The sequence below is a fragment of the Amphiprion ocellaris genome, chromosome 1, assembly GCF_022539595.1.
Source record: "Amphiprion ocellaris isolate individual 3 ecotype Okinawa chromosome 1, ASM2253959v1, whole genome shotgun sequence".
Lineage (NCBI taxonomy): Eukaryota > Metazoa > Chordata > Actinopteri > Pomacentridae > Amphiprion > Amphiprion ocellaris.
Window position 1 is genome coordinate 7,520,979 of NC_072766.1, and position 26,390 is coordinate 7,547,368.

At 37.3% G+C, this 26,390-nt stretch overlaps 1 protein-coding gene across 2 annotated transcripts in view; it reads right to left on the reverse strand.

The window, feature by feature from the left end:
• Positions 1–4,970: 4,970 nt before the first annotated feature.
• Positions 4,971–26,390, reverse strand: part of gpc6a (glypican 6a) — a 178,415-nt gene continuing 156,995 nt past the window's right edge. For both annotated transcript variants that reach the window (XM_055010745.1, XM_055010740.1), the window contains 3 exons: positions 16,405–16,535; positions 14,684–14,859; positions 4,971–10,062 (listed from right to left, as the gene is read on the reverse strand). In XM_055010745.1, the coding sequence (XP_054866720.1) occupies positions 9,839–10,062; positions 14,684–14,859; positions 16,405–16,535 (531 nt within the window). In that variant the 3' untranslated portion in view covers positions 4,971–9,838. The remainder of the gene's footprint in view (positions 10,063–14,683; positions 14,860–16,404; positions 16,536–26,390) is intronic.

The following is a 26,390-nucleotide window of genomic DNA, read 5'->3' on the forward strand; positions in this document are numbered from 1 at the left end:
ACTGTCTCAGGACTGCATTAAAGCAGTCATTTGCTAAAGCAGCAAAAGCATATACTGATCAAAAAATTATAGAAACTGTCCAGTTGTGTGACAGTTATTCATACATTCTAAATACAATGATAAAGCATGGAACAGATAATTTCCATTAATTTGGAAAAAAAAATACCAGTGGATCAAATGCAGTTAAAGCTCTCATGCTGTATTTCTGCAGCACTACAGTGAAATAGAATGAATTATTTTTGCAGACACAGGGGTTTTGCCAAGAGCAATCTCAAATTATTAAGCGGATCCCACAACCAAAAAAAAAAAAAAAACAAAAAAAAACCAGCTCTGTCTTTGAAATCCATACACTTTTTGTATTTCATCTGGAGTTTGGCCCTTTCACACTGCTTTATCCATAATTGAAGCACATAAATAATTGTACAGACAGAAAGAGAGATTATAATGAATAATTCTGGTTCAGATGTGAAGCCGTTTCGCGTTGTCCCCATTGATATTGTCATGTGAAAATGAATAAATGGATGTTTGGGGGGAGCTACTAAGATGTACTGAATGTGGCATTGCAGTAAGCTTTTTTTTTTTTGTTTCTCTCTTTTCTGTCTACCAGGCTTTCTGCTGCCTTCCCTGACAAAATGTGACACTTAGCCAGGTTTGACGGCTGCTAGATTACAGGTAACAGTAAATACATTAATCTCAACTGTGCTTGACAAAGCTCGACGCTACCCGTTATTCTGCCTGTTTTCTTTTTTTTCCCTGCAGTTCATCTTGCTGCTTGTTGCTGGTGCTGCTGGCGGTTTTATCTTGAGGGGTACCGAGTATTTACATTTCATTAAATTTCTAGAATCCAGGCTCTGTAATCTGCTGCTAACACACGCATGTTAAAGGAAAACATGATGATGGACAGACAGATGCCACAGCTTTTAAAAAGAGTTCATACTAATACATAAATATACATGAGGGCTGTATGCTTACATTTATGTGACAAAACGTCTTATTTTTGTCATCTGTGGTGTTACATGCAGTCTGTTACAGTAAGACCTTTCATTCAGTTTGACTGTTTAACTCCTAGTTCCAAATTAAATCTTAAAATACAGCACAGATGATTTTTTAACGCTCAAAGCAATTTCTAAAAGAATATTACGTTAATAGGTGAGAACAAAGGACAGAAGCAAAACAGGTGAGAAAAGTGAGTAAGTATTGAGATGATGCAAATTAGCTCAAAGACAAGACAGAAAAGAGCCTGGTTTAAATATGGTTTATTTGAGTTCATTAGTTTTTAGGCACAAATTTATTTTTTTTTTGAAGAAGAAAGGGATTGATTTCATAAGCAGTGGTCTTTAATTTAGCCTTGAACAATAACAGCTCAGCCTCCTCTAAAATGCATTAGCATACAAAAGAGTACCTCCTCAGTAATCTGGTGTTTTAGTGGAGAGAATGAAGCTGAAATTTGGCGTCTTGCATCGTAATCTCCCCTCAAATAATTGGACATGTAAATATTTTCACTCAAATCTTGACACAATCTATCATCTCAGTTGGCAAACTAATTTTACTTCTTTCACAGAGCCGTTATGAAAAAATTACACTTTTGTTTCTCCCTTTCTACAGAACATTCAAATATAAAACAAAATGTACTGAAAATCTTTAGTGGGTTTGTTAGAATACCAGCTAAATCTCTGACAATCAGAGACATAACAATGCCAGGTTTAACAGTGGATTTAATAGTAATGTTTTGTCCTGTCATGTGGTTTTTTCATCTATATTTGTAGATGAGTATTTCAGATGTTGGCATTGCATAATCAGTCTGTGCTCAAGAAAAGCTTGTAAGTGTGAGGTGATATGTGTCTTTTATAGATGTCAAAGCAGAACAATTACAAGTAAAAATAATAAAACTAACCATTTTGGTTGAGTTCTATTTAGCTTTCTTGATTTGAACATTCTGATTTTGTGCCAGGTGGACCATTGTCACGCTGTCATTGCACAAAGCAAAATGTAAAACCTGTGCTTTTCAAATTGTAAGTCAAAATGTCTGCTAAATGTTAACAGAGTACATGCTCCTTTGTGTTAGGCTAGACTTGTAATTTGTTAAATTGCTTAAAAAAAAAAAAAAAAAAAAGCATCACATTATCCAAGCAACGCTCAGTTATGAAGCATGTTGGTATTAGACAGATTTATATTGATACATACTGACATGTGCAGCTATTGCAGTTGTTGCACATTTTACAAAATATTATTCTAACCTTAAACCTGCACTTCAAAACTTTTAACTCCTCCTTCTGATGCGAAGTCGACAACCATATCTGCCCTCAGTACCTTCTTTAAACCGAAAAGCCACACCAGTAGTAATCTGGGGTTATTTTCGATTGCTAATCCTTCCTCTTAACAGCAAATTTCCATTTTATCTGTAGGATCAGGAACCTCTTATGCTATTCTACCATACTTTCACTTGCTGTCAGCTACAAGGGCTTCAAAAATTTTTTGGCCTCACCCAGAAACAAGGGACATAACTCCCATTTTGGGGTTTGACCTGTATACTACAGAGCTTTATATCATTATTTCTTTGCAAGGAGAGGAAAGCTTCGATCTGGTCTGCTGTTGCTTCAGGACAATGCTGCTACACAGCACAGGTGGTTGAGCAAGGTGCATGGGGGCAACAGTTCAAAATCACATTTAGTGGCTTTTGCCACCTGTGCAATGTGGACGGATGCACTGTCCTGAAGCGACAGCATGCCAGCTTCAAGCCTTCCTGTCATTCTTTCTTTGATCGCATCAAACATTTGAGTTTTTGTGGATAGTCATATAAGACTTTATAATATAAAGATATGCCCCAAAATGGGAGTCATGCCCCCAAGGCAGACAACTTTTTGAAGTACCTTTTGTGACTCAGTCTGTCTGCTAAGGGCCAGTGATGATCTGGCAGCTTTGTCAAACTGTTACGGTGGGGGAAGCAGGAGACACCAAGCACAGACACACAGAACTGGCTGACAAGTGAATAACTGAAAGATTTATTTAAACAACAATTGAACCAATACATTAGTGGGGAACTGAACTGGGGGGAACAGAACTTAACCAACTACTAAAACTCTAACTCTACAAATACAAAAAACGGAAGTTTACAAAACTGAACTGAATAACAAAACTAAGCTGGGCAGGGGTACTCACGACATGGGGAAACTAAGAACCGAGGGGGAAGACAGGCTGGGGAAAATCCATGAACAGGTGGGAGCAAAATAGAGTCCAAGAAGGGGAAATCCAGGAGGGGGGAGAGCAACAGAGTCCATGGGGCTAAAGCAGTCCGGAGGTGGCAGGCTTGGTGGGGAGAAACAGAATCGAAGTAGGATGTGAATCTTTGAGGGTATGTGGGTCCATGATCCGGCAGGGAGTGAATGAATGAGCAGGGTTTAAATAGTGGAGGTGAGGTGGAGAACAGGTGAATGGTGTGAACTGATTGCTGCAGCTGAAACTCATTGTAGCAATCAGCAAGACAGAGTGCAGGCAGGTGAAGCAGGTGAAGCAGGAGGGAGAGAGACAGGGAGAGAGAGAGAGACATGAGGGAGAGGTGACAGACAGAGGGAACCAGAGAGAGAGACAGGTCAAAACAGAAACAAATCAGGACTCAAGGGAGAAAGGAGGAAAAAGAGGAAAAAGGGAAAGAAGGGCAGGGGCTGGAGCAGGATCCTAACACAAACACATAGTCAAAAATCAATTCTGAATCAAAAGTTGGAGTCCTCAAAAAATTCTCAAGAAAGAGTCTTCAAGCAGTCTTCAGAGTCTGATATGAATAATTTTTATTAAATACAGAGGCTGTAAGAACAAACATGAGCAAAATCTTGAGATTTTAACTGACTACACAAAGCGTTACATCGTCTTTTATACCTTCTCCTAAACACTCCTCAACCCATCGTCTTAAGACCCAATCAGGATATATATGATTTAATCGTGACAAAAGTTAGACAACCTCCTGTTATTTTATTTCTGCTAGGTTGTCATTGTTTCTGCTCAGCTCAGCGTGACCTAGGTTTCAACTCGCGAGTGCAGATGAAGAGAGGGCATGCACTCGGGATCTTATGCCTTATATGGGCTTCATGGGCTTCCATTGGGTTGTCGCTTTCCACAGAATTATTTAGTGTACCCATAACTTCAGTTGACACGATAGGTCTTCCAATCTTATTGTTTGCTCTTAAATTTGATTCACACATCCCACTCGTCTAATCTTATCATTAGTTCAATCTTAAAATGCCACAACATAAACTCATACTGTGTTGCTGTTGCTGCAGTTGCTTCACTTTTCTAGTAAGCCAGTCATTGCTGAGTGGCATAAAAGGCATCGCTACAGGTACACTTCTATGGGAATGTGGCTACAGACACTAGATGTGACTGGTACAAATAGCCTAGTACACAGTTCTTGAAGTTGTAAACACACATCCCAGTCTAGAGGAGGTCGTATAGCCTGGCAACACCAGATCCACCACAGATATCAGAAGTTTGGTTAGATGTTATGTTTGCATTAGTAAGCTGTTATTGTAATTTCATGTATGAGATCAGTTTCTGTTAAAACTAAAAAGCTGCATTGTCCAAAACCCTGAAATTTACAAAAGCTTCAAGTTCTGGATCTAACTCCTAATCAAATGTATTCAAATTTGAAGAATCTCTATCCAGAATCTTTGTGGTCTCAGGGGGGGTGTACAGGCTTGGCTGTGTGCAGGGTTTAACTTGAGCTGATCAACATTTATCATGTATCACTGTTGATGTTAAATTTATAGAAAACTTTGAGTGGAAAGAAACGGGATTAGATAATTCATAATGAATACAAGCAAAACTACTTTCCCATACATCAGCTGAGGTTTTTACATGTAGTTTAAAAAAAATTAAGGCTTTCCGCGATCATAACAAGACTGTTTTTCTTAGATCCTAAACAATCGAGACAACAATATAAATGGATATACAATAGACAAAAATTACAGGAAATCAAGTCTTTTTTAATAAAATGTTTATTATTACCATTGTATTATTTTCTGTATACAAGAATGTGTAACAAAAGCCAAATAAGCAATCCATTTTAGTCTTTTAAAAAAATGGTAAGGCATGTCTGCTTGTATAACCATCAGCCTCAGTTCCCCCAAAACACTCGAAACAGCGTGCACTGACAGCTCCAAAAATCATTAATGTGCTCCCTAGTTATCAGATTTAGCAAATCACAACAGTACCACACTCACGGCATATGTTTTAGCAAAAGTGCAGCAACGATTAACATCAAAATGGAGATCTTGCATAACACATTTTGTTCTAAACATTCTGGGGAAAAAAAAAAACCTCAGCCAACCAGGATTATATTCTTTTTTTTCAGTTTTTCAAATTCCAGAGAATGACTGAGATAGAAATTAATAATAATAAATATGGCTCAAAGGCAAAATAGGTTAAGTGATGAACAATGTTGAATAGTGATGCTCTGTATGTCTGTCAAGGGTAACATAGCTTGTCGTACTGAGAAAACACAAGCACAAGCTGTTGTTTGTACAGATACAAGCTCTTTGGAGAAACCAAACCAATTTCTGAAACATTCTTTTCCCAGTTCACTTTCTTTACTGTATTTCAAGAGCACCAGTAAAGCGCTGCTTCATCCTCGCTCATCCAAAACTCTTGCTGCAATCATGGATTTTGTGGAGGCCCTAATGGGTGCATTCGACCTTTGTATGGCTGCAGATGCTTACTGAGTTTTTACTGTTTGAAATAAAAACAAAAAACATAGTTGTTAAGCCTCACAGACGAGGCAGCGATGCCAAATCTTAAACAATACCAGAATCTGAAACCACACCGCTAACTTCAGCTTATTATCAAGCACATGCTGTACCGACTGTTCTGCCTCACTACCGACCCTGACTCAGAAATATCTGCCCCCACAATGTTTTCTAATACTTTAAAATTGAGTTTATGTTGCTGTGTTTGACTACAGCAATACAAAAGTCACCAACTTGCACTTCGTATCAACTTTTTTCTACAAATTTTCCTCTTGTATACTGTATTTCTCTAATTTGCCAATTCTAACATTGTCATAGCACAGAGATCATCAGAATGCAACTATTACTGTCCAATTGAGTCTAGTTTTAGGGAACAATACACGTAACATCCCAAAAAAATGCTTACAATAACACCTATTTGTAAAAATCAGAACATTCAGTATCAAGTGTAGATATTCTCTGAGAAATGTAAACGTCCAGAGTTAAAATTGAATTATCATCCTGCACTTCATCAGTCCAACGGCTCTATCGAACAGATCATGATTTTTACATGAAACCTCTTTTCACTGCAATGATCTTCTCTCTAGGATTATTCTCCTGGGTGGATAAATTTTAGCAGATCAGGAAAACTGGCATTGCACATTAGGACCGACAGCTAGTTACTTTAATGGTATTTGATTCAACATTCAGCACGCTGCAGACAGTTACAGCTGGATGTCCTCCCACCTGTCTCATCTGTCTGACCCACGGAAATAGCACCAGCTGATGCTTTTGCTAATGAAGTGAGTTCAGATTCGTTTGTTTTCACCCCTGTCAGGCACAGTTTGGGCTCTCTGTGCACCATGAACTGGCAAAGGACACACAAGTTATTCAAAACATATATATGAAGAGACAAGCGGGAGAGAGTGGAACCCATGTCACTACTGCATAATTACCGTTTTAGATTTAGAGAGATGGGTCAATTATGTTGATGTGAGAAGTTTCCACTGCAGTCATGGTTCTGTCTCATACAGGCTTTGACCTTCAAAAGGGTGTGAAGTGAGAAGGTCTCCTATTCTTTATCTGGTGCTACCTTTCTGTGTTCAAAATCAGCCCCTGATTCTTTTATTAGTCCTTATATAATGAACACTACTGCTCACTACTGACTAAATATGAATTCTGATTCCACACATTTACAAATTATCTACATTCCAGGTCACTGCTGTCAGCTGCTGAGTCATGCAATGGCCATTTTGATATTTGTGTAATGTAGCATATTGCATTGTTGGAATTGAAGAGTTTTTAGGGAACTATATGGAAGGAAATGTTTTCAGAATGTGGACACTCAAAGTGTTGGACAGTAAATGAGGTGCACTATGCATCCATTATTGTCAATATTAGAAGCTGGGCACTGAGATAAACAGTTGACAGTGTGAAAATTCTACTCCGATTAACATTCAACTGTTGAAGAGGGCACAAAAAATGACCTAATCAAAAGAGAAACAGTCGTCTCAAAAAACAGAAAGCCATCCGGAAACAATGATTAAAAAATTGGCATTTATATGCTTGTTTTATGTAAAAACTTGATGAAGGTTACAGTTTCCTCTTTTGTCCACACATCCAATGTTTCTAAATACCTCCATTTTCATCTCTTCTAAAGAGCTTCTGAGTCACATTCTTCTTATACATCATGACTTATTCAATACGTCTGTTTCCGTTTCACTTAGTCACATTTTGTTTTAATTTATGCCCGAGTATTCACCTCAGACATGCAGGTCCTTAATTGTGCAAGCTAAGAACAGATTAAATGCAACTACCTGAACTTTCTGTCTGGGTAGGACCTTGTGTTAATCATTTCGGTGTTCCTTGAGCTTTGGTTTTGAAGCCTCTGATGCTTTTTACAATTAGGATTTACGCAACAGTGAGTGAATGGGAGGCTGCTGTTCAGTCGCCTTCTCCTAAAGCGATTTCTGCAAAGAGTGAGAAGACAGAGGTCAACTGTTGTGCCGTGGGAGCTTCCTCTGGTGTTTAGGGTCTCTTTTGTAAATCATATTAGCACATCGAGGACAGATTTCCCTTATGTCTCAGTGCCTAACTTTTAATATGAACATGACAGTATTAGATTGAAATGGGCATTGATTTTAATTTTCTTTTGACATTTTGTGGAAATTTACTTGAAGTATGCACATCTGTGCAAAAAATGAAACTTTAGCTGCTAAGAGGAATGTATGAAGGTCGAAGGAATAGAAGATTTAGAAATCACTCTTCATTGCTTATTCAGTACTCCATATTGCTGGAGCAAACTTTGTGCTCGGTGCTTTTTTCCCATTCTTTCCTTCTTCAGTCCTATGCTTGCCTTGCTACGTGAAACACAGTCTCTTTGAGATGCTTCCAGCAGCTATTAATTTGTTCCAGCGATGCATTTGGGCAAGGTCCCTGTTGAGATAAGGGACCCGTGTATTGTGAAAACATTTCAGTGCTTATGAGCTGATGGCTCTGGGTCCTCCAGGCACACTCTAGCATGAGGGTGGATGCCTCAAAGACTCGCTTTTATGTAACATTTTCGAACATTTGGTCCTTTGTTTGTTTCAAGACTATACCTGCAACATTTTTGGAGGCTAAGTCTCCTCCATGACCACTGGGCAAGTATTTTGCTTTGCTCCTTAAGCCTCAGGAGCCACTGAAAGGTCAAAGCCTGGAGGGGACAGAATGAAGGTGATGAATAGTAACACGTTCAAAGAGGAAGCCATAACCTTCTAACCTTTGCACCCTGCTGACATTGTGTACATGCTATAAGAGTATATGACCACATATACAGCCTGTAGGAGTTTGTTCTCAACAAGAACATGCTAATTTCGCTATGATGCTTCAGATGTGAGTTGCTTGTAAGCTGAGAGAAGTAGGATTACAATTTTGAACCCTTAATATATGTAATATGAACAACTAACAAAAAAACATACAAAATAATGTGGGATACAAGAAAATAAATGAAGTTAAATTTTCATATACCTCATATCACTCCTCTGTGAATAAAAGGAACCATGTAAGTGCATATTAACTACCCAAACAGAAGAGAATAAATCAGGTAACTGAACATTATTAGCAGGCAATTTTAGTATAATGGCTTAGCGTTGTTGCAGAAATGTTCTTTTTCTGTTTTGTTTTTACTTTACAGACGGTCAGATAATTTGTAAAAAGAAATACATTTATAAAAAAGAATGTAGCCATTAACTAAGTCAATAAGATTACGTTACAGTATGCTCCTGTGAAATACATACTGTAACTGCTTATAAGTACAATACAATCAGTTAAATGATCTGAAAATATAGAACTTTTTCTCTATGGGGTGGATGTTTTCTGTAGCTTTGTAAACTTATGAAGCCAACAAAAATAATCTGTGCAAAGTAGTTCGCTTAGTGCAGTACATTAGCACTTTCTTAGAAATAATCAAATGTGCAACAATAAAGTGGCTGTAAGACCTGCTGCTTCCTGAAGCCACACTGATATGACCGGAACGGGAAACCAGGTGAACTGCTAGCACTGTACAATCCTGTACCAACCAATCCAAAGCTGTGTAGCCTGCATTTGAAAAAAAAAAAAACAAAACAAAACCAAAATTAAACTAAAAATGTTTTTGTCAGTTAACATCATATCCACGCATGCACACAGTAAAACTTTCTGCTTTTGTTTGAGGGGGAGACGACTAATAGGATAAAATAGTTGTCATGTTTTTCACTTCATTGTACAAAGGAAAAGAAAAATAGATTCCCCTTTATCAGAAAAATCACTGACAGAACCATCTTGAGATTCATTTCATTTCCTAAAAGAGAAGCATGTTTTTCAAAACTCACTTTAGAATAATGAGAAAACACCACGTTTGCTTTTTTTTTGTTTGTTTGTTTCAGAGACGTGAAAGCTTGTTCACTGATGGCACCGAGCATTCTTTGGGGGACAAGCAGGATGCAGCACAGCACTCACTTCCAACCCTACCATACCACACAGTAAGCCATTCTTGACAGGTTTCCAGGAGGTTCTACATGTCCAGTGAGGGAACAGCAGTATAACTTGCTGTTAAACATACTGTTACGCAACAGTATAGAAGTCAGTGATTGGGCCACACTGTATTATCTCCATTGAGTCTGCATTGACCAAAGTAGGAATGTGAGAGCGGTCATCACCAGCAGTGTAGAGGGTCCGCAGGAAAGCGACTTGCCCGCAGCTGCGACTGCTGCGCGTTCATCGCTTCTGTCGGCTCCGATCACTGGAGCCTCTGTTCCAACAAAAATAAATTCTGTTGTGCAGCCGTCAGAGCAGCCACTGCCACTGCCAGAGCTGCTGCCCTCGTCACCTGCAGCCACAAAATCACACAAATTAGATGTTGCATAAAAATAATGCAATTTGAAGCAGCTAATAGTTAGTTCCAAGGCAAAGGGGGAAGTGAAAATATAGCCACACCAGGAAGTAGCACAGCAAAGCCCACCTCCATGTCCCACTAAAATACAGTACTGTTAAGAGTTTGGCAGCTCACATTGCTCTCAGCAAAGCAATACAATAGCACTTCAGTATACACATCTGTAAATGACCATATCATGGTTGTAGCACTGTTTTGGTTTGGAACTGATTCTGACTTCCTTCAGTTCAGTTGTAACTTTAGTCTGCTGGTTCAACATGTTCCATTCAGTTAAGGTCAAGCTTTGTTTGTAAGGTTTAACTCCTCAACAGCAAACTATTTGCAAAAGAAAAAAAAAAGAGAAAGATTATTTCTGTGCCTTTTGTGTTCTTTTAACAAGCTTTTCACAACAAAGTAAAAAGCTGTGTTTTCAGTTTTCACACTGGGGCTACCTTGACTTGTGCCTGAAGGTTCCTAAGGTTTGTTAAGCTGCTTCTCTGTTGCAAAAGACTGGACTGCCACTTGTTAGACACTAATTCGTTAGTTTTCCAAATAAGATGAAATCCCAGTGAAATCTTATTTGATTAAAATCAATCAATTTTCTCAGTGTTGGAGCCAGAGAAAGATTGCTTTTCACCTGGCTAATCCCCTGAGTATGATGCAGACCTAAAACAACGAAAGAAAATCTTTCATGAGGTGCTATCAAAAATTTCTGAGACTCTTGGCGTGCATGGAGTGCGTGCAACTTCTTTGATCAGTAACTGTCATGTGAATCTCAATGATGGATGACAGTGCGCTGTCAACATCAAAACCTGTAGGACACACGTTTTGGTGTTATGCCATGAGGGTGCTTCAGCTGCATTGTGCGCCCGGTCTCAGCTCAGTGGTTGCGTTTCTGTTTTTTTTTTGGTCACAACAACACAATTGTCATGCTGTCTGCCTGCTTCCCCAGATTTGACTCCCTGCAACTTCTTCCTATTCCCTAAAATGAAATTCAAGCTGAAGGGTCACCATTTTGACACAGTGGACATTAAATGCCTGCTGGAGATGGTGCTTGACATGCTTTTTGCAAAACGGGGAGTGTTCCAAGTGTGACAGCACCGCTGGGAGCTGCACAAGGAGACTACAGTGAAGCGGATGTTTGTGAAGACACAGAACTTTTTGATTGCATCTTTTGTAATGCACCAAAACCTTATATTAAAAGCATTACATAGTAATTGTCGCATACTGAGAAAAGAGGGGTGAAATATGATAATGTTTTAGATTTTACAGACTTTTTTGAATGTACTTCAGGCACTTCATTACTCATCACAATTGGTACACAAGCATGAGTTTACTCAATGATTCAGTCATTTCTACAAATGTGACAATGGATGCACAAGGTGCAATCAAGAAGTTGGGAAACTGCATCTATAAAAAGCATAAAACGCACTCCATTTTAATTCAAAATAGTCTTCTTGTTCAGCAATACACCGCTTCCAGTGGTCCTGCCTCAAACTGACGCAGAGAGCAAACATGAATTCAGTGCCAAACTGACCCAACCGTCATGTCGAGAATCATCCCCGGTGACATTAGTGGATCTGTGGCTACAACCCAGAGAACAAACAACAGTTTTCATTGGAAGAGCCTGCAGTCTCCAAGACCTAAGAGGGTGCATCAGGTCAGCAGTGTGACCTAGAGCATGCTCGCTGTTTTGTTTGAAATTCACAGGGTTGTGCACTGTGAATTCAGTGTCAGACTGTCAACACTGAGTTCTGCTGTAGCTTCCTGAGGACATTTGGTGCTAATGAGCTGAACTGATGCATGTGCTCAATCTGAGTGCATTGAATAAGCACAAGCTTTTTGGCTGAACCAGCCATTGCTCTCCACTTGCCAGATTTGGCTCTGTGCAACTTTTTTCCCTTCCCCAGAATGAAGTGAATTTGTCCTCTTTGCAATGGGAAAGATGGTTAGTGTTCAGCACATTCTCCTCACAGCTAGATCTGTGGTTCGTGTCCCTATCTTTCTGTGTGGAGTTTGTATGTTTTCCCTGTGCAGCGTGGGTTCTCACCGGCAGAGGTGGATAGTAACGAGTTACATTTACTCCATTACATTTACTTGAGTAACTTTTTGAAAAAAATGTACTGCTGAGAGTAGTTTTACTCTGCCATACTTTTCACTTTTACTTGAGTAGATTTGTGAAGAAGAAACGCTACTCTTACTCCGTTACACTGGGCTACACTCGACTCGTTACTTTTTATTTATCACATTAAATATGCTTTTTTTTTGCAGGAGAGATGCCCCCAGTGGATCTACAACATGACTGTGTTTCACCAATCAGACGAAGCAACAAGACGTCGCCCTGCAGTCACATGACCTCATACGAACTGCAGCGGCATAGAGGCAAAAGCTCTACACCTGTAGCAGACATGGAATAAAAAAACGGGGGCATTTTCGAGAAATTTGATCTTGCTTTGGAGTCCGACACATTAGCATAGCATTAGCAGAATATCTCCGTCTTTGGCTTTTGTTAGAAGACAAAAGCTGCAGAAGGCTACTAACATAGTTGAAGTGAAGCATGACGTCAGACTTGGAAGGTCCGTGTGATACAGCAGGGGGCGGGGACACAACCACCGGATATTTGGATATTTGCGTCCAGCCCGAGTTGTAATGTTATTTTCTATCTATTGAGCCTGTGCCATTTGGAGGGAAGTGAAATACAGTATATTTTGTCACTGGAGGTAGTTTGCACTGTTGAAACATACAAACGTTACCTTACTACAGGTATTTGTTTCAAAAGCTTTATGTTGTGAAAAAAAAGAGATTTGGAAATTTGTGTTTCTTGTGCCGTAACTTGTCATTTTGTAAAGATGTTATTTATTTTTGACATTTCTTATTTTATTATTTGGAAATACCAGAATTTGCACATTACTTTACATTTTTGTCTGTGTGATTACATCATTTCTAAAAAAATAAATCGGACATTACAATCAAACAGTTACTCAGTACTTGAGTAGTCTTTTCACCAAATACTTTTTTACTCTTACTTGAGTAATTTTTTGGATGACTACTTTTTACTTCTACTTGAGTGATATTATTTTGAAGTAACGTTACTCTTACTTGAGTACAATCTTTGGATACTCTACCCACCTCTGCTCACCAGGTTCTCCGGCTTCCTCCTGTTGTCCAAAAACATGCTGAGTTTAACTGGTGATTCTAAATTGTCCGTAGGTGTGAATGTGAGCGTGCTGGTTTGTTTCTCTGTGTAGCCCTGCGTTAGACTGGCGACCTGTCCAGATGGAACCCTGCCTTTGTCCTAAGTGTCCATCCACTATCCATGGGTTTTTGCTTTTTATAGGGGCAGTCACTGAACCTTTTATTCAAATCTTGTCTTAAAAAGAGAGGGGAGTGATAGAGTCTGCATATGTTCAAGGGCCAGATTTATTTTAGTAAGGTCAGTCAAATTGAAAAAAAAAATGGTGATAAAGATTTATTGGTACATAAACTAAACACCTTATTAGTGACCACCTGCATGGCGTCTGTATCTGGTGATCTAAAATAGCTGGCTAACAGACAAGCTTTCCAATGGGACAATATGTTCATACATATTCCAGAGCCGCATTTGTTCCATACACACCTGCCTCATAACTACAAAACCTGCTTCTTTTTTGGAACAGTCCGACAGAGGGAAGGTTAATTGTTGGATGGTACAACAAAGTTAATGAGCTATGATCGCTTCCTCTGTTTGGGACTCTCCACTGCTGTCAAGACAGTTTGCTGTTGTTCAGTGGCGCAAATCCGTGTGTCAAAGTTAACCTCAAACCTCATTGTAAAAGACTTGCATGTCCTTATGGACAGATTTGCTTTTCAGGGCAACTTTATTTAATTAGCTCATCTCAAGCGCTGGTGTGAATGTGGCTATACAGTAGAGCATATAAAGCCTTGCATGATTGGAAATCATGGTTATGAACAGTATTCTGTGCAGAAAGCTGATGTTTCACTAAAAACAGACGACACACAACATATTTATGCTTTTGCTATTTCACTTGCTTCTGTGAGATCCTGCAATAATTCTTGAACGTAGAATAATTCTACACAGGAAAAACAAAATGTGACAGCAACAAAAATGGAGCTGGGGGAAAACATTTTTTTAAAGACAGTAGTCATGCAACCACATGTTTTCTTTGTAGCTCAGAGAATTTCTCCCATCATGTCAACTCAAGCAGATCCATGCAATAAGAAAGAATGGTTTCTGTCATGGCAGAACTCAAGATGTACATCTTCCTAAACATAAGCCTGGCTGTCTGTCACTGTCTGTCACCCCACCCAGAGCTATTTATTCTCCTAAAATGTCAGGCTTGCCTCTGTGCAGCACCGAACATCATGTGGAGTTATATGACGAGTCCCTACATGAATGACAACTGAGATCTTATTTTGGTAGAAATAGTTTCTGTGACTGTAGGGGTGTTTCTTGGTCTGTGGTCCAAATCAAACAGAACTCGCAGTGAGAGACAGGTATAAAAATGTTTTCTCATTGTGTTTTACTTAATGCATTGTTTCTACATTCACATCCAAACACCTGAGAGACTGGAGAACTTACTGGAGTCTTGGAAGTAGATGTCATTTCCATTGTAGGCATTCTTTAGCTTGTTAGTCATGACACGCAGAGCCATGATCTGTTGCCGAATCAGTGTGTCAGGTCTGGTGATGTCTACGTCCACCTCTGGGTTGTTCACCTGGTTGGTTAGACCCTCCTTCACCACTTCAGGAAAATATCTGCACAAGTAAAATACCAAAAGCTTGCATTTCCAACTATCTCCATGTTGTATCCCTGGAAACAATGTTAAAATGGACTGTTACGGCAATATTTTCCAGACCTGTTTAGCAGACACTGTGTAACACAAAATCAAAATATGTGGTAAAAAACTGCAGAAAAAAATGTTTCCTTGATTTCAATGTAGTCTCAGAAGGAATAAAAGCAGTACATCTCTACAAACCATTTAAATGACACTATCAAGCAGCATCACTGACACTGAATCAAAGCCAGTCTACTGTGTGGTGGCAGCCAGAGCTCAACATGCTGCAAAGAAAGTACATGCAGACAAACGGAGCACCTTTTTTGACAACACACAAATGAAGCATGTTTATTTATGCCACATATCTGCTGTGAATGTGACAGTGGCTCTCAATTTGTGTTTTATTTGCTGGCAGTGGTTTTTTTTTTTTTTTTTTTTAGATGCACCGTAAGTGATGTTCTTATCATTTGCTCGTGTTGAATTCATTAGTGAGCATTTTCTAATTGCTCACTAATGTGCTCTCTCTGCCACCAAACCAGTCCATTTCAATTACAGTTGTTATGGCTAATACAGTTGTTATTGTTAACCAGTGTGCCTGCAGCATCAACCCCCTGAGAAGAAGCTGTGTCCGTTTCTTTCACTTACTGGACTGAGTTCGACCAGGACTTTGTATAATTGCCATCTTAAAACACCAAACAGATCATGTCTAGAAATGATGGAAGATGTGGGACTAGCCTCTGATCTTGGATAACATGTTGATAGGTCAGAACATGAATTAGACAGAACTATAAGTCTTTCAAAGGTATGCTTTAATCAGAAAAACAAGTGGTTGCACTAATTTAGCTGCTTTGCAAGGATGGAAAGATACAATAATCCATAAAATGAGAATGACAACATGTTCTCACAGAGGGAGCGTCATTTATTTGCTGTTGTTACTGCAGTTTTGTTTATATTGTAGTGCATACGCATTAATGTCCTTCCATTTAACCATTAATTTTGTATGCCATGTAATAATTTTATCATAAAGTGAAGTGGGTCTGTGTAAAAATAATAGGAAAACACAATGATTTCAGAATGCAAACAAAACAAATTCTAACTATTACTGATGTTTTATTGTTAATTTACCTACCAGATTTAGAGCGATGCTTAAAAACGGGCACAAACAAATGTCTTTCATTGGACCATCTGGTGATTTTGTTACTTGGAGAGGGCCAAAGTGATGGGGTGATATATTTTCTCTGCCAGGATATCTGGTTCACCGTCAGAGAATATAACTCGCTGACCGATCTGCTGAACGGCTGAGCATTACACTGGTGACAATAGGTGCTGGAAACTCCAGTCCTCTGGATATGAAAGCCTCGGAGCTTATACTGGAGAAGTTCTCCATATAAGTACTACCATTGTACTTAGAAAGAGAGTGTTAATCTGGGAACAGAGTGTGGTTATTTTAATCCCTGGCAGGCAAAGTGTGATAACAGGAAGCAGCATGACTGCTCTGGTTATAAAGAGCAGCAGCAGCACTCACCTGCCCTTAGTGTGGCTGTTCCAGCACTGCTCCTCATCGGACTCTGTGAGTTTGCCCTTGGCACAGATGTCATCTGGTAAGTTGGACCAGAATCTCTTGGACTCCTTCAACTTCTCTTTGATGTCAGTCACCTGCCATGGGCCAAAACAGTGGACAGAGAGATATGCACAAGTAGTTCAGAGTTAGTTCTCAGAAAAATATTAAACTTATTTCACTTCTTTAAAATAAATTCTTTAAATTTGCTGAGAAAATGCAATCATCAACAAAAAAGAAGTCATAATAGTTAAGCAGGGTTATGTGCTCTAGAAAGTGAAGAAAAAAATTAAAACAAGAGTTCCATCTCTGATTTAAACAGTCATGGCAGCAAGTTTGTGTAGTTGCACAAGCCCTTCTGTTCATTCATTCTAGCAGCAGAGAAGTGCTGCTGGACTACCCAGAGGTCTTTTCTTCTTTCTGTCCTACCTCTTGTCCACTTCTATCCATACTGTGTTCATCTGTGATTCATACAAGACAGACTTCAGATTTGATATTTGGCATGAGTGGTCACCGCTGACTGATTCCATCTGGGCTCAGTAAGAAGTTTGAGCGGGTGATCGGTAAACAGAAAAAAAAAACACAAAAAAACAGAGGACTTGTTGTGTACAGAAGCACCGTTGTGTGTCTTTGGTAATTTTTGATACTGTGGGTGACAGTCTGGAGGCCAGAGAATGCAGAAGCCTTAATAATCTGAATATAAGGGGTAAGATGTTTATTACAATAGCATCATTTGAATGTGTTGAAATGTAATGTTGGTAAATGTTTCCAACTTGCTCATAATGCACACCAACACACTTGTGCAAACAGTATGAACTATGAACTTACCAGAATGGTGGAAAGTTTACTTATTTAAATGTCTTCTGAAGACTGATACAAATGCCACTGTGTGTCTTCTCGCTACATATAAACTTGACTTGACAAAGCTCGCCTGGTACTCTGCAACACTTCTGGGAGAATGTTTTGTGAACTGTTAAAACTGAGGTTACCCTGAGTTGAGTTGTCCTGTTTAATCTGCTGCTACTGGAAATCCTTATTTGTGGTCAGTATACAGAAAATTCAACTAGGTATTAAAGTCTAATGGTTCATATACTTTTTCACCTGCACTACGAATGTGTTTAATAATAATATATATGATTATAATTACTCCGCCAAAGAATAGTGGAGTTATGTGACGATCGGTGTACGTTTGTCTGTGAATCTGTCTGTCAGTGTGAAACATTACTTAAAAATGGACTAACGGATTTGGATGAAATATTCAGGGGAAGTCAGAAATGACACAAGGACCACGTCATTAAATTTTCACAGTGATGCGGCTTATAGTCTGGATCCACAGCTTTGTTAAGGATTTCACATTGAGATATAGTTGCCGGCACAGTGTCACTGTAACCATGACAACAAGTGAACACTGTGTCAGTTACCTGCAGACGATCACATGATTGTGATCCTACTACAAAATGACCATGATTTATCCATTGGAAATCATACAAGGAACAAATGATTAAACTGTGGGCTGTTTCTGAGTCCCATCAATTCCTGCTGCCCGCTACATATTTAGGTCACGTGATGTAGCAAACCCCAGCCAGACAATGGTGAAGTTCCTGATGTTTCACAAAGCCTTTATTTACGTTCAGCCGTCAGCCTTCTTTTGAACACAAATTCACCTTTCTGTCCTTCACTCCTTTCTTCAGGAAACACCGTTAAGAGCTTGTCTCCATCCCAGCTAGTTGCTTCAAAGTTTATACACATCCTTTGCTAAACAGCAACAGCGTGGAACCGCTTTCAGACATCTTTACGTGGATTTTCGCACTTTTCGGCGTATTCGTCATGTCCATAAACCGCTTCTTAGATAAACATTTCCTGTGCCAAAATAAAATGGTGACAAAATAAAAGCCCGTAAAAATTCGCCTTCAAAACAAAGTATGGAGTGAACGTTTTTTTTAACACTAGCAAAACAAAGTCTTGCCAAAAGGGATGAACTGATGAACGGACCTTTATAAGAGTTATTTACACACAATTCGGTATCCATACATAACATGCACATGAATAACATGTGCCTGTGCCAGCACAAGGTCATTTTTTATTAAATATTGCATCCGCCGGAAATGATCTGTCAACTGAGCAGCCATGGTGGAGTACTGCGCTCTCTGAGTGCTTTTCTAGCAGTTTAGTATGTCGTCCAATAGAAAAAAAGTCATAGGACTGCGTCAGCGATGCAGGTTTGATTCCAGCTCATGGCCTTTAATGCAGGCCTTCCAGTCAAAAAACAACTTGGAAAAAAATGCCATTTTGTCATCCAAAATATGACAATAACGTAATAGTTTAATATGTCGAACAAAATTGGGAAAAAAAAGGTCATAGTTTAGTATGTCATTGAATAGGTGAAAAAAAGGTGCCCAGGCAGCTCAACTGGTTGAGAAGGCGACTTATAAACAGGACTGCGACAGAGACACAGGTTCTATTCAAGTTCATGACCCTAAACTGCAGACCTTCCAGGCGCTCCTGTTTTCCTCCCCACTTACGTATTGAATAAAACCAACAAAAGGGCCCAAAAAACGACTGAGAAAAAAAACATCATAGTTTATTATGTTGTCCAAAATATGACAAAAACATCATAGTTTAGTACGTCGTTGAAAATATGAAAAAAAGTCACAGTATAGTATGTTGTCGAAAATATTACAGAAACATCATAGTTTAGTATGTTGTCCAAACTGTGGAAAAAAAAGGTATAGTTTAGCATGTCGTCAAAATTTTACAAAAACGTCATAGTTTAGTATGTCATCCAAAATATGACACAAACGGCATAGTTCAGTATGTTGTCGAAAATATGACAAAAACATCATAGTTTAGTATGTCATCCAAAATGTGGAAAAAATGTCATAGTTTAGTATGTCATCCAAAATATCAAAAAAACATAATGGGATAGTATGTGGTTGAAAATAATACAAAAACGTGACAGTTTAGTATGTCGTCCAAAATGTGACCAAAAACATCATAGTTTAGCATGTCGTCCAAACTATCACAAAAATGTCATAGTTTAGTATGTTGTCCAAAATGTGACCAAAATGTCACACTTTAGTATGTTGTCCAAAATGTTACCAAAACGTCATACTTTAGTATGTTGTCCAAAATGTGACCAAAAACGTCATAGTGTAGTATATCGTCCAAAATATGAAAAAAAGTCATCGTTTAGTATGTTGTCCAAAATATGAGAAAAACGTCATAGTTTAGTAAGTCATCCAAAATATGACAAAAATGTCATAGGTCAGTATGTTGTCAGAAATGTGACAAAAATGTCATAGTATGTCATCCAAAATATGACAAAAATGTCATAGTTTAGTATGTCATCCAAAATATCACTAAAACGTCATATTTTAGTATGTCGTCCAAAATGTGGAAAATATATCATAGTTTAGTATGTCGTCCAAAATATGACAAAAACCACATGGTTTAGTATGTCATCCAAAATGTTACAAAAACGTCATAGTTTAGTATGTTATCCCAAATGTGGGAAAAAAATGTCATATTTTAGTATGTCATTCAAAATGTGAAAAAAAAAAAACCCTCATACTTTAGTATGTCATCCAACAAAGAAACAAAAGGTGCCCGGGTAGCTCATGTGGCTGAGAGAGCGACTTAGAAACAAAACTGCGTCAGAGACACAGCTTTGATTCCAGCTCATGGTTTGTTACTGCAGGCTTTCCAGGCAAAATGCGACTTGGAAAGAAATGCCATTTTGTCATCAAAAATATGAGAATAATGTCATAGTTTATTATGTTGTCCAAGATGTGGAAAAAAAGTCAAAAGTCATAGTTTAGTATGTTATCGAACAATTAAAAAAACAAAGGTTCCCAGGTAGCTCAACTGGTGGAGAAAGGGACTCATAAACCGGACTGCATCAGAGATGCAGGTTTGATTCCAGCTCATAGCCCTTAGTTTAGCATGCTGTTCGACATATCACTAAAATGTAATAGTTTAGTATGTTGTGAAAAATGTCATAGTTTAGTATGTTGTCCAAAATATGACAAAAACGTCTTAGTTTAGTAAGTTGTCCAAAATATGACAAAAACGTCATAGTTTAGCTATGTTGGTTTTTGACATGCCATATTATGATCATTTTATGAATGTAATACACTTTGATATTTCTATAACATAAGTTAAGACAATTTTATGACATGACTTTTTTTCACAGACAACTCCAAACAATATTATGACATTTAAATTTTTTATTTTTTTTTAGAAAATATGACATATCAGACATGTTTTTTTACCATTTTGGACCACATACTAAAGTATGACATTTTGGTGACACGTTTGACCACATACTAAACTATGACGTTTTTGTGACACTTTTGACGACATACTAAACTATGATGTTTTTTGTCCATTTTTGACCACATACTATACTATGGCGTTTTTTTGCGTCAAAATTCATGATGATTTCTTTTTTCAAAGAAAACCTTACCATAGTGTTTTTCCATGGCCTCCTTTACATTATTTCATCATATGGCACGTTTTTACAACATGCTGAAAAAATCGTATTTTTTTTTCGACATAGTATAGTAAGGCGTTTTTTTTGTGCCAAAATTCATGATGATTTTTTTTTCAGAGAAAACCTTTCTGGAGTGTTTTTCACGGCCTCCTTTACATTATTTCACCATAGGGCATGTTTTTACAACATGTTGAAAAATCGTATTTTTTTTTCGACATAGTATAGTAAGGCGTTTTTTTTGTGCCAAAATTCATGATGATTTTTTTTTCAAAGAAAACCTTTCTGGAGTGTTTTTCCACAGCCTGCCTTACCTTATTTCATCATATGGCATGTTTTTACAACATGTTGAAAAATCGTATTTTTTTTTCGACATAGTATAGTAAGGCGTTTTTTTTGTGCCAAAATTCATGATGATTTTTTTTTCAAAGAAAACCTTTGTGGAGTGTTTTTCACGGCCTACTTTACATCATTTCATCATATGGCATGTTTTTACAACATGTTGAAAAATCGCATTTTTTTTTCGACATAGTATACTATGGCGTTTTTTTTGCGCCAAAATTCATGATGATTTTTTTTTCAGAGAAAACATTTCAGGAGTGTTTTTCACGGCCTACTTTACATCATTTCATCATATGGCACGTTTTTACAACATGTTGAAAAATCACATTTTTTTTTCGACATAGTATAGTATGGCGTTTTTTTTGCGCCAAAATTCATGATGATTTTTTTTTCAAAGAAAACCTTTCTGGAGTGTTTTTCACGGCCTACTTTACATCATTTCATCATATGGCATGTTTTTACAAACATGTTGAAAAATCGTATTTTTTTTTCGACATAGTATAGTAAGGCGTTTTTTTTGTGCCAAAATTCATGATGATTTTTTTTTTCAAACAAAACCTTTGTGGAGTGTTTTTCACGGCCTACTTTACATCATTTCATCATATGGCATGTTTTTACAACATGTTGAAAAATCGCATTTTTTTTTCGACATAGTATAGTAAGGCGTTTTTTTTGCGCCAAAATTCATGATGATTTTTTTTAGAGAAAACATTTCAGGAGTGTTTTTCACGGCCTACTTTACATCGTTTCATCATATGGCACGTTTTTACAACATGTTGAAAAATCGCATTTTTTTTTCGACATAGTATAGTATGGCGTTTTTTTTGCGCCAAAATTCATGATGATTTTTTTTTTAAAGAAAACCTTTCTGGAGTGTTTTTCACGGCCTACTTTACATTATTTCATTATATGGCATCTTTTCACAAAATGTTGAAAAATGACATTTTTCGACATAGTATACTATGGCGTTTTTTTTGCGCCAAAAATCTTGATTTGTTTTTCAAAGAAAACCTTACCATAGTGTTTTTCCATGGCCTCCTTTACATTATTTCACCATATGGTATGTTTTTACAACATGTTGAAAAATCGTATTTTTTTTCCGACATAGTATACTATGGCATTTTTTTGCGCCAAAATTCATGATGATTTTTTTTTTCAAAGAAAACCTTTCTGGAGTGTTTTTCACGGCCTACTTTACATCATTTCATCATATGGCATGTTTTTAGAACATGTTGAAAAATGACATTTTTTTTTAGACATAGTATACTATGGCGTTTTTTTTTTGCGACAAAATTCATGATTTTTTTTTCAGAGAAAACCTTTCTGGAGTGTTTTTCACAGCCTACTTTACATCCTTTCATCATATGGCACGTTTGTACAACATGTTGAAAAATCTCATTTTTTTTTCGACATAGTATAGTATGGCGTTTTTTTTGCGCCAAAATTCATGATGATTTTTTTTTAAAGAAAACCTTTGTGGAGTGTTTTTCACGGCCTCCTTTACATTATTTCATCATATGGCACGTTTTTACAACATGTTGAAAAATCGCATTTTTTTTTCGACATAGTATAGTATGGCGTTTTTTTTGCGCCAAAATTCATGATGATTTGTTTTTTAAAAGAAAACCTTTCTGGAGTGTTTTTCACGGCCTACTTTACATCATTTCATCATATGGCATGTTTTTAGAACATGTTGAAAAATGACATTTTTTTTTAGACATAGTATACTATGGCGTTTTTTTTTTTGCGACAAAATTCATGATTTTTTTTTCAAAGAAAACCTTTCTGGAGTGTTTTTCACAGCCTGCTTTGCATTATTCATTATATGGCATGCTTTCACAACAGTATGTCGTCCAAAATGTGACCAAAAACGTCGTAGGTTAGTATGTTGTCCAAAATGTGACCAAAAACGTCGTACGTTAGTATGTCGTCCAAAATATGACAATAACGTCATAGTTTAGTATGTCGTCAAAAATGTGGGAAAAATGTCATAGTTTAGTATATCATCCAAAATATGAAAATAATGTCATAGTTTAGTATGTTGTCCAAAATGTGGAAAAAAAACGTCATAGTTTAGTATGTTGTCAAACAACTGAAAAAAAAGGTGCCCACGTAGCTCAACTGGTTGAGAAGGTGACTCATGAGCAAGACTATGTCAGAGACGCGGGTTCGATTCCAGCTCATGGCTTTGAGTTTAGTATGCCGTCAAAACATCACTAAAATGTAATATCTTAGTATCTTGTGCAAAAATGTCACAGATTAGTATTTTGTCCAAAATATGACAAAAACCACATGGTTTAGTATGTCGTCCAAAATGTTACAAAAACATGATAGTTTAGTATGTCGTCCAAAATGTTACAAAAACATCATAGTTTAGAATGTCGTTCCAAATGTGGGAAAAAAAATATCATATTTTAGTATGCCATTCAAAATGTGGAAAAAAAAAAAAAGGTCATACTTTAGTATGTCATCCAACAAAGAAACAAAAGGTACCCGGTTAGCTCATGTGGTTGAGAGAGTGCCTCACAAACAAAACTGCGTCAGAGACACAGGTTCCATTCCAGATCATGGTTTGTTACTGCAGGCTTTCCAGACAAAATATGACTTGGAAAGAAACGCCATTTTGTCGACAAAAATATGAGAATAATGTCATAGTCTAGTATGCTATCCAAAAGTGGAAAAAAAGGTCATAGTTTAGTATGTTATCGAACAGGTGAAAAGAAGGTGCCCAGGTAGCTCAACTGGTTGAGAAGGTGACTCTTAAACAAGACTCCGTCAAAGACGCAGGTTCAATTCCAGCTCATGGCCCTTAGTTTAGTATGCCGTCCAAAATATCACTAAAATGTAGTACTTTAGTATATCGTCCAAAATATGACAAAAACGTCATAGTTTATTATGTTGTCCAAAATGTGGAAAAAAAGTCATAGTTTAGTATGTTATCGAACAGTTAAAAAAAGGTGCCCAGGTAGCTCAACTGGTTGAGAAGGTGACTCATGAACAAGACTGTGTCAGAGACGCGGGTTCAATTCCAGTTCTTGGCTTTGAGTTTAGTATACCGTCAAAACATCACTAAAATGTAATATTTTAGTATGTTGTGCAAAAATGTCACAGATTAGTATTTTGTCCAAAATATGACAAAAACCACATAGTTTAGTATGTCGTCCAAAATGTTACAAAAACATCATAGTTTAGTATGTCGTCCCAAATGTGGGAAAAAAATGTCATATTTTAGTATGCCATTCAAAATGTGGAAAAAAAAAGGTCATACTTTAGTATGTCATCCAACAAAGAAACAAAAGGTACCTGGTTAGCTCATGTGGTTGAGAGAGTGCCTCACAAACAAAACTGCGTCAGAAACACAGGTTCGATTCCGGATCGTGGTTTGTTACTGCAGGCTTTCCAGGCAAAACATGAGTTGGAAAGAAATGCCATTTTGTCGTCAAAAATATGAGACTAATGTCATAGTTTAGTATGTTATCGAACAGGTGAAAAGAAGGGGCCCAGGTAGCTCAACTGGTTGAGAAGGTGACTCTTAAACAAGACTGCGTCAAAGACGCAGGTTCGATTCCAGCTCATGGCCCTTAGTTTAGTATGCCGTCCAAAATATCACTAAAATGTAAGTACTTTAGTATGTCGTCCAAAATATGACAAAAACGTCATAGTTTATTATGTTGTCCGAAATGTGGACAAAAAGTCATAGTTTAGTATGTTATCGAACAGTTAAAAAAAGGTGCCCAGGTAGCTCAACTGGTTGAGAAAGGGACTCATAAACTGGACTGCGTCAGAGACACAGGTTTGATTCCAGCTCATAGCCCTTAGTTTAGCATGCTGTTCGACATATCACTTAAATGTAATAGTTTAGTATGTTGTGAAAAATGTCATAGTTTAGTATATTGTCCAAAATATGACAAAAACGTCTTAGTTTAGTAAGCTGTCCAAAATATGACAAAAACGTCATAGTTTAGCTATGTTGGTTTTTGACATGCCATATTATGATCATTTTATGAATGTAATACACTTTGATATTTCTATAACATAAGTTAAGACAATTTTATGACATGACTTTTTTTCACAGACAACTCCAAACTATATTATGACATTTAAATTTATTTTATTTTTTTTTTAGAAAATCTGACATATCAGACATGTTTTTTTACCATTTTGGACCACATACTAAAGTATGACATTTTGGTGACACGTTTGACCACATACTAAACTATGACGTTTTTGTGACACTTTTGACGACATACTAAACTATGATGTTTTTTGTCCATTTTTGACCACATACTATAATATGGCGTTTTTTTTGTGCCAAAATTCATGATGATTTTTTTTTCAGAGAAAACCTTTGTGGAGTGTTTTTCACGGCCTACTTTACATCATTTCATCATATGGCACGTTTTTACAACATGTTGAAAAATCGCATTTTTTTTTCGACATAGTATAGTATGGCGTTTTTTTTGCGCCAAAATTCATGATGATTTTTTTTTCAGAGAAAACATTTCAGGAGTGTTTTTCACGGCCTACTTTACATCATTTCATCATATGGCACGTTTTTACAACATGTTGAAAAATCGCATTTTTTTTTCGACATAGTATAGTATGGCGTTTTTTTTGCGCCAAAATTCATGATGATTTTTTTTTTTAAAGAAAACCTTTCTGGAGTGTTTTTCACGGCCTCCTTTACATTATTTCACCATATGGCATGTTTTTACAACATGTTGAAAAATCGTATTTTTTTTTCGACATAGTATAGTAAGGCGTTTTTTTTGTGCCAAAATTCATGATGATTTTTTTTCAAAGAAAACCTTTCTGGAGTGTTTTTCACGGCCTACTTTACATTATTTCACCATATGGCATGTTTTTACAACATGTTGAAAAATCGTATTTTTCAACATAGTATACTATGGCGTTTTTTTTGCACCAAAATTCATGATGATTTTTTTTTCAAAGAAAACCTTTCTGGAGTGTTTTTCACGGCCTCCTTTACATTATTTCACCATATGGCATGTTTTTACAACATGTTGAAAAATCGTATTTTTTTTTGACATAGTATAGTAAGGCGTTTTTTTTGTGCCAAAATTCATGATGATTTTTTTTTCAGAGAAAACCTTTCTGGAGT